We start from the raw sequence: 9,692 nt of genomic DNA on the forward strand, positions 1-9,692 counted from the left end.
GCGCCCCTGACCAGAAGGGAAGTTACATTATGAAGATACTCACGACCAAGTGATTGGAATTGCTGTTTCATTGTTGTGGGGCGCGCACTGAGAAGTGTGCTGTACGAGCATCCCAAACTATCATATGCCACATGGCGCAAGGTTCGTTAGTACCTACATAATGGGGGATTTTGTATTCACTCAAAACTGCCATTGTAATCTTTGACACCAACATTATTATTACCCTTGAACCATAAGAAGCACAGGTTATCGTTTACAATATTGTGAAAATGGAACATGTTAGGTGAAGTGTAATGTTTACATTGTAAAACAGTTTTACATTTATATCTGTGTTAATAAATGTCTGTGTTTATTGACATATTTTAATTAACACTTGATTAAACACCATTTCCATAATGTTTTGGGTGGAACAACATGGCGATAGCTAGGTAAAAATGTGGCTTCTACGTGGTCACAGCATGCCATTTCCTAACAATGCATAACTACATGGGTTTAAGCATGAATTAGGCCTGTTCCACAATGACACGGAAACGGAACAGACGTAAACGGAGACGAAAACGGAGTATTGTTCCGTTCCGTCCATATTTTTCTCGTTCTACAATACACGGACCCGTAAGAAATCTTGGCCAATAAGAAAGAGCGAGCGTGACGTAACTGAAAACTACGAGTATCAAGTGAGCTACCTGTTAAATCGAAATGTATGATTGTTAACTTGGTAATGTAGTAAGTCGATTTTTTTTTCTTTGCGTTGTGGTGGTGGTAAAGTAGTCCTTCTCCGTCTTCTCATATATAGCAGGTATATCTTTAACCATGAAAATTAAATGTTCATCAAAATTCGTCATGATGAAACCCACGTGCACAATTCAAATTTCAAAACAAATCTTGTTTTGTTGTTCACGCATAAAAAAGTAGTCGAAAATACGGAAACCAACATTAGTCAAAACTAATATCTTAATTAACATGAACGCGCAACTGTAGCTTGACAACTGCAGTGAATAAATAACGTGCTCCTATTGGTCCAACGGAGTAACGTAAACGGAAGACTTCAGCACTGCTGAGCAGGTCCGTGCGGGTCCGTCTCCGTTTGCGTGCTATTGTAGAGGCTCTGTTCCGTGAAATCCGTCTTCGTTTCCGTGTTCCGTCTCCGTTTCCGAGTCATTGTGGAACGGGCCTTAGATTTTACGTCATTCGAAACAGTCACTTCAATAAAAATTCAATAAAAATACGATATTTTAAAACTTTTTCCATAATGCACACACTATAATTAAGCAATGATTTGGTCGGCTAAACATGGCTCAGTCTTTTATTTTAAAAAATGGCTTCACCCGGTTACCAAATAATCATACAGAAGTAGACACCCTTTGTTTGAGAATATTAGTGTTTCCTTTCCTATATATTATTTACTCCTGTACCAGAATCAATCATATGACGATTAAAATATAAAATACGAAGTATTTACTTGGATCATATATACCAATTACTACATAGCTCGAAGAATATTTAGCTACTTGTTATGTCTCATTATCTAGTTACGGGAAACCATTAGAGGAAAGGAAATGTAAAATGTACTCCTTCGTTCCTATAATAGATATGAAATAAAAATTTTAATTTTAGTTTTGGGAACATTTATAAACTCAGTTTTTATGACAAAGGTAAATTTTAAGGAAGTACGATGTGCATACTGTTTTCCTTTTTTGTTTTGTTTTTGTTATGTATTTAAATCATTGACAGCAAAATATTTGTAAATTTGAAACAATTCAATCGAGTCGAAATGAATGCTTTAGCAATTGATTATGCGAACTATGTTAAGGTTAATTTGTCGACAGAGGTTTGTAAAAGAATATGATGTAATCGTGTATTTGACGATTTTTTTTTTTAGAAAAAACATAATAAAATCTGAAAACTTTGGTTTTGGTTGGTTCTGATATTTATAAACTATCCTGTAAACGATTGTTTTTTAAATATTAAAAAAGTCAACTATAAAGCTTCGTTTTGCTTTCCGAAGGGCAAGTGAAGCGATCATAGAGGGTTCACTCGTCCACCTGCAATGTATGTTTATTTATATTAATGAATAAAAACGGCTGCTGATGGATGGGTGTACGATCAATGATCGATCTGCTTGCGCCCTGGTTTAGGTTAGGTTAGTGTATTCAGCTATTAGATCTATTTTTGTATAAAAAAAATCTGCATATAGATATTTGATAAGTAATGTTCTATAAAAAAAACTATAATAGTGGAACAGTGACAAATTAAATAAATATTAATCTAATCTTTAAATATCTGTATTCCTATAATTTTGATAGCATGGTGTTACAGATTTGTGATTAAACTCAAACTAAAAAAAGTTTAGGAATTTAAAATACGGGTAAATCTGTATTGTACGGATTAGCGCCAAAACAAATCGTACAAATATGAAATAACTTTCATTATATGCTATCTTACGTCCTCTTTTCAGAACCGCCTGCGGAGATAAAAAATTCCAATTACTTTTGGAGATATCGAATTTTTTAATATTCATTTTTTGGCGATTTTTTTTAAAAAAAAATTTAAAAATCCGAAAATACCTTTATTCTGTGCTCTTTAACTTCCTCTTTTCATTAAACCCGGCGGAGATCAGAAATTCCAAATACTTTAGGAGATATTGAATTTTTTAATTTCCTTTTGTGCACTGCTGCGGCGTTGAGCGGGAAGCCTACGATTCACACATCTTTCTGGACATACCCGAATACTCACGTTGGCAAGCCTTCTTTTCTTAAAATTAGCAAGAAGTAATTAAAAATACTTTAAAACATTGTATATGGTTGGTTATATTAGGTAAGTATAGCTACATTAAAAAAACTGTAAAATCATTTTATGGTTGCTTAGCAAATAACATTTTAATATGTAGCTATCCAGCACTAGGAAACCGTTTACATGATTTCACAGTATTTTTAATGTAGCTATCCTTACCAAATCAACCATCCACAATGTTTTGAAGTATTTATAATGTAGCTAACAACCTAACTGACCATTAGTTTTCATGAGTTGCATATTTATTTACAATAAACAAAAAAAAAAAAACCGAAGATGCACGATCGGGCGTTTGCCTCTCGTCTGTTGAAAGGCTTGCCAACGTGAGTATTCGGGTATGTCCAGAAGGATGAGTGAATCGTAGGCTTCCCGCGTTTCACCATTGTTGCTTGTTTACAAGAATGATTTTTTTTTTTTTTTTCGCGACGTAGTTGAACGACTACATCACGTAAAAAGAAAATTACGTGAGTTCCTACTGTTCATCCTTTTTCCCGGTTTGTTAGGTCAGGTCAGCTACATTATAAATACTTTAAAACTAAACAACCATTAAAATTAATTTTTATTATTTTTAATGACCGTTCAGTTTCAAAGTATTTATACTGTAGCTGACCTGACCTAATCTACCTTTGTCCCGTTTTGTTAGGTCAGGTCAGTTACATTATAAATACTTAAAACTATACAAGTAAAATTAATTGATATTATTATTAATTTCCGTTTATTTTGAAGTATTTATCATGTAACTAACCTTACCTAATGGAAAATTTCTGTTATTTAGGCATTCACGCACACACGGCAAAATATAAAATGGCGTCTGTTGAATGATTACATAGGGCTTGTATTGCAAAATAAGAACGGCGATATCTCCAAAAGTAATTGGAATTTTTAATCTCCGCAGGCAGTTTTGAAAATAGGACGTAAAAGAGCATATAATGAAAGTTATTTCATATTTGTACGATTTTTTTTGGCGCTAATCCGTACAATACAGATTTACCAAAATACGAGCTTATGTGGTAAGATGAGTCTTGATCATTTGCACAGTCAAAAGTTCAATATTAAAAACTTTTTTTTTATGTTGAGCAATAAATTAAATTTTAAAAAATAAGTACTGTCATATGTACACTTTTCTTATGATTTTATTTTTTGTGTACCAGTAATAGAGTTTAAATTACCTATCCCATCTTTTTTTTTTGTTTTGAATTTATAAAAAATTTTTTTTTTTGTCTATTTGAGAGGTTTAAAAATATTTCACTGTTTACGTAGTTGAACAAGAGATTTGTTGGGATAAATTTGATAATTTTACTTACACTTAAGTTTCTATTTTGTGTGTATGCTAATACGAGTAATGATTTGAAGTTAAATATATATGTACTGTTTTTCAATGATTTTCAGTTGACATCAGTTGATGAAGCACTCGAGGATATATTGACTCGATTGGAAGAATTCAAAAGTTTAGTGGAAATGGTAAGCTCTTTGCAATTCTGTGGTGCCAGTTGTACGCTGGTTGTATTTTTATTCTGTAACAAAGTTTAGTAATTCACTCTGCAGAAGTGTTAATAAAATTCTAATTTAGCTATGTTTCCGTAATGGGTAAATATGTAGTTGAGCGGTATTTGCGAAAAAAAAAGTTAAAACTCCGAAAATACCTTTATTAGACACTCTTCAACTTCCTCTTTTCATTAAAAGCGGCAGAGGTAAAAAATTCCAAATACTTTAGAAGATATCAAATGTTTAAATTTCATCATATGTAGTTGAGCGGTATTTGCGAAAAAAAATGTTAAAAAGTCCGAAAATACCTTTATTAGATGCTCTTCAACTTCCTCTTTTCATTAAAAGTGGCGGAGATAAGAAATTCCAAATACTTTAGGAGATATCGCCGTTCTTATTTTGCATACAAGACCTGTGTTTATCATTCGACCGTCGCCATTTTTTTATTTTGCCGTGTGTTTGTGAATGCCTAATTAATAAAAATGGTCGATTAGGTCAGGTCAGTTACATTATAAATACTTTGAAACTAAGCGTACATTAAAAATAATATGAAATTATTTCAATGGTTCTTTAGTTTTAAAGTATTTATAATGTAACTTACCTGACCTAACAAACCAGGACAAAGGATGAAAAGTAACCACTCACGTAAAATTTTTTTGTTACTTATTACTTTAGCAACAATAAAAAATAAGACTTTAAAATTAGAAACGTTAAAAACTCGCGTAAGTTGGAGGCGGTAATTAAACACAGTTTTAAAACAATAAATGAACTAAATAATCACGTATTGGTTCATTTGAATTCTGGCCTATCACGATCAATCACGTGACATCACTATCCAATAAAAAAATAGATACTCGTAAACAAGAAACAATGCGGAATGCCACATGAATGCACTGATATAATTGTGATTAAATTTAAAAATTCGATATCTCCTAAAGTATTTGGAATTTCTTATCTCTGCCGCTTTTAATGAAAAGAGGATGTTGAAGAGCATAGAATAAAAGTATTTTCGGATTTTTAACATTTTTTTTCGCAAATACCGCCCAACTACATATTTACCCCGTAATGAAAATCCAACGGTGGTGTTTTAAACACTATACCTTTCTCTATTTTCTTTGAAGAGAGCTTTTCAAAATTCCTACTGGGTTCTGAGAAAACACAGTTGATAGGTTACGTTAGGCAGTATGTGCAATGATGGGCCATGTTGTGCTTTAATTGCATAGTTGATTCTATGGTTCTCCATGTATAAGTACGTGTATATTATGTGATGCAGTGGAAGGTAGATAAAAAGTAAAAAAAAAACATAAAATGAGTTTCATGTATGGCCGTGGGCTGCCTGGGTACATACGTGAAACACATTTTAATTTTTTTACTTAATATTTACCTTCCACCGAGTCACAAAATCCACGTACAAAATACTGACGTACTTACGTATGGAGGACCACAGAATTGGCAACGAAATTAAAGCATTACATGGTGATGGCCATGTCATTGTATAGACTCCCTAATGTAACCTAACAATGTTGGATTATAGTTATTTTTATTACAGGAAAGCCTCTAACCGAGGAATTTACCGTATTTATCACTATTATTTATGAAGAGCTATAGGTACTTGCAGCATAAGTTATATAACTGCTAACAGAATAAGTGGAATATTGCAAAAAAATTACTTATAAAATACGTATGTGGAAATTTAAAACTGTAGTTAAATGGGAAATATTGACTCCAAAGTTTAAGATTTTTGTTTACCAAATGACCTAGTAAAATGAAGATTATCTACTGTAACTTAGAGTTGAAGTAATGTTCACCTTAAATTAGCATAAAAAAAAACTTTGAATGATTTTTGCAGACATTATTTCAAAAATGTTTTTAACTTGTATCATCTGTTGCTACTAAATATACCATTATTTTCAATATATATTCCATGTACGGACGTAAGCCCATCACAGTTTTTATGTGTGTGAGTGGGTATATACATTCAAGTGTGCGTGTGTGTGTGTGTAGGTGTGTGTGCGTGTGTGTGTGTGTGTGTGTGCATGCATGCATGCATGCATGCATGTGTGTGTGTGTCAGTAGTGGGAGCCTGTGATTGGTTGTTACGAGAGCTGGTGGGTGTGGCTTGCAGGTGAAGCACGACGATGGCTACCAGTAGTGGGAGCCTGTGATTGGTTGTTATGAGGGCTGGTGGGTGTGGCTTGCAGGTGAAGCACGACGATGGCTACCAGATGTCGGAGCCAATGGCACACCTCAGCTCTTGCCGCAGCGAGCTGGACTGCCTCGCCGCGAGGATTGACAGCCTGGGACTGTTGGTGGAGCGGGCAAGGCTTGACGTGGACTCTGTCGAGAGGGATTTAAACTCTGCCGAGGCAGAGATGGGCTCGTCAGACGGGAAGCTCAGGAACATGCTGAAACCACTCTTCTTTGTGAGTGTCTATTAGTACTGCTATTTCCTAACATATGTTTGTAAACAAGGTCTATAGCCTAATTTGGGGTGGGGAAAACTCATAAAATATTTTTTTCTAAAAATTTATTTTTCAGAAAACCCTACTAGGGCGGTGTTACTCCCAGGTAACCTAAACAACCAAAGGGAAGTTTGGTGGCTTGGTCCACTATTTGCACAGTTTCGTAAAGTGAAAGCATTATTAAATATGAATATCCACAAGCTTCTAAAAGCTAACAAAAATAAAGCCTATACTCGCTTGTATATACTTGGGATTCATCACATTATTTATCGACAAAATGGAATACATAAACATTTTAATAAATACAATATGAATTTTGACCACATATATACCTAAGCCCATTTCCTACATGCAAATATTCATATTATGTTCCTTAATTTTATATGATGGAGGAGTCCTACCATAACGACATAAAAAAAACACCAAAAAAACATGTAATTTCTTAAAAAATAAATAAAAAAACTACATTGTGTTGTACTCAGTCCGATTGAGATATCTTAAGTCCCATTTTCATTAAACTGAAATGTCTGCAAAGAGATGTAAGTATATAAGTATTTCTTGACACATACATACATACATATATGTGTGTATATATAATACTGTATATATAAAAGCGATAATTAAGGATTCTGCAGGTAATGCTCCTATGGAGTCCCTTTTTGTCTCGTGTGACACTGTGACACCTGCTTGTGTGATGACGTTAGCCCTAGTGCACTCTGCTAAGAATTTTATGTTATGCTTCGTCACCAAACTCAGAAATACTCTGGCACATGCTTTCCTCGCAAATAAATGTCACCACTTTTCTATGTTTTACCTGTCTCCGGAAAATTTCAGCACGCACTGTCCTAGAAAGGGATTTGGACGCTGCGCAAACGGAAGAATCACTGTATATTTTGGCAACTCACAAAGTTCACTGCTACTTACCATCAGAATGCCCTGGTTTTTCTTTGGTGTAAAAAGTCACCTAAACTTTCACATATAACAGTTCTAGGTTAATATCATTGAGCGTTTCTAGGCGTTGAATATTCGTGCACAGAGGTACAGCGATAAAATGGAGCCGTTCACCAAGCAGAAAATGTCAACTATTTGCATCCTTTAAACTTGTTCGAATGCCTCCGTGTAGTCAACAGCACAAAAAAAAGGTTAAATTAAATTTTACTTTGTGCCACTTCACTTAGCTGATAAACTGTTCGTAGTTGCCCCTCCGGAACCGCCACACATATTTAAATATCGGATCTGGCGATGTTCTTGTAGATGCCAGCCACTTTGTCTGTTGTTGGATGTGCCGTCGTCTTGTCTGTAACGCCTTCGCGCAGTGCTGTGCAGCCGAACGACTGCCTCGCTCACGTTACGGAACTGTACTTCCACAGCCGCGAGGGCAGATTCTCCCTCGAAGCCTCGTCCGCAGCGGTGTTCCACATGCCCTTTGGCGTAAAACAATCCCAAACCACGCACTAGCGACAAAGACACTTCACTCGTCTCTGGTGTCAAAGCTGAAGTGTCTATTTTTAAAGTCTATCTTAAAAAAATTTATATATGTATTTTTTTTAACAAAATCATAAAAAATTTTTTTTTTTAATAAAAAAAAGCTGAAATTAAAAAAATAATGGCAACAACTTCAAATACTTTAAATTTGATAGCAAAAAAAAAAATTAAACAGGGTTGCTTACCTTTGTAAAAAAAAAAAAGCACTAAACTATAAACAGGCCTAAGTAAAGTAACCGATAGGCTCCGAAAACAATAGGAGTTTGGGCAAACATGTAGCAACGTTTTCCACTGAATACGGATTTCCTTCATGACCTACAGTGTTACTGGAATGGCTAAGTTCCTGCACTGTTTAAGAAATATGGGCATTAGCAGTCTACCGTTCCTTAAAGCGTATCTTGGAAAGAAGCGCTACAAGAAAGCAGCGAGAGAATGCACAGGTGGGGGAAAGAGAAAACCTGAAAAAATCAGTATGCATAGGCAAAGTCTGCCTTGTTCCCCATACCAGATTTACTCTGTCAATGATCAAGCCTGGTGGAAGACCAATGCTCTTGTGATTACAACACATTCAATGAAATAAATAATTGACTAATTTTTGATAAAATTACATGTTTACTGACACATTGTGCTGTGTGTTATTTTTTGCAGAAGAAATCTGAGCAAGTTGTTGCAAAACCTAGCAAGTCTCCGCTGTACGAACCATCAGAAATATTTTCTACATCAGAATTCTTTTATCCTCAAGAAGACCTCGACAAAAAATGAATAACGTCATTCTTTAATGTGAAAGTTTTTGTGTGTATCACCATACTTTGTTACACTCTGAGATTTTTATATTTTCAAAATTTGTAAATAGCTGTTAAAATAATACTTATGGTAAGTAACAAATGAGGATGTATGTAAATACCAAGGTAACCAACATGTTTGTATGAAGATATTGGCTAATAACTGTTTGAAGTGTTATAGGAGTGAAATAAAATGTATGTGTATGTATCTGCTTTGACAGTTTTTTGTGAGAAATTTATTAATTTAATTATGTATTTAGTTGAGCGGGTGTTCAGAAGAACATTGACATGCTTCTTGATTGCTGTATCGGTATCAATTTAACACATATGGAACAAGTCATTTTCTCTATTTGATGGCCCACGAAGTCCTGGAAAAGTGTGGTGTCATTTTCGTAAAAAAAAAAAGAAAAAAACCGTACTTAGCTGCGTACATTCTTCAATCCCAGTGTATTTGATAAGCGCTTAAGCAGCGGATGAAAGAATGTTACCTCACCTACCATCAGTAGTTGTAAGAGCATGGAGTAACTGCAACTTTTTTAGATATGTCTGCATCATTGGTTGATACAGAAGATTGCTGGAATATGATTGTGAAGGGGGTGGTTTTTACATTACTTTTTTTTGACATAACAACTTCTAATAAATCGATGAACGCCAGCTGCACGCACGAACAAGTGTCCCGTTACACACT

The 9,692-nt window shown here is 34.6% G+C and overlaps 1 protein-coding gene across 2 annotated transcripts; it reads left to right on the plus strand.

Annotated features, from left to right (window-relative positions):
* Positions 1 to 1,683: 1,683 nt before the first annotated feature.
* LOC134538194 (biogenesis of lysosome-related organelles complex 1 subunit 4) lies at positions 1,684 to 9,212 on the plus strand. Of its 2 annotated transcripts, XM_063379279.1 has the most exons (4): positions 1,684 to 1,828; positions 4,180 to 4,251; positions 6,477 to 6,698; positions 8,871 to 9,212. In XM_063379279.1, exons 1-4 carry the CDS (start codon positions 1,772 to 1,774, stop codon positions 8,982 to 8,984), a joined length of 465 nt encoding a protein of 154 aa, XP_063235349.1. In that variant the 5' UTR covers positions 1,684 to 1,771; the 3' UTR covers positions 8,985 to 9,212. The 2 variants fall into 2 exon arrangements, with proteins under 2 accessions (XP_063235349.1, XP_063235350.1); XM_063379280.1 differs by lacking the exons at positions 1,684 to 1,828; positions 4,180 to 4,251 and adding an exon at positions 4,872 to 4,997.
* The last annotated feature ends 480 nt before the right edge of the window (positions 9,213 to 9,692 follow it).

This window comes from Bacillus rossius, chromosome 13 (assembly GCF_032445375.1).
Source record: "Bacillus rossius redtenbacheri isolate Brsri chromosome 13, Brsri_v3, whole genome shotgun sequence".
NCBI lineage: Eukaryota > Metazoa > Arthropoda > Insecta > Phasmatodea > Bacillidae > Bacillus > Bacillus rossius.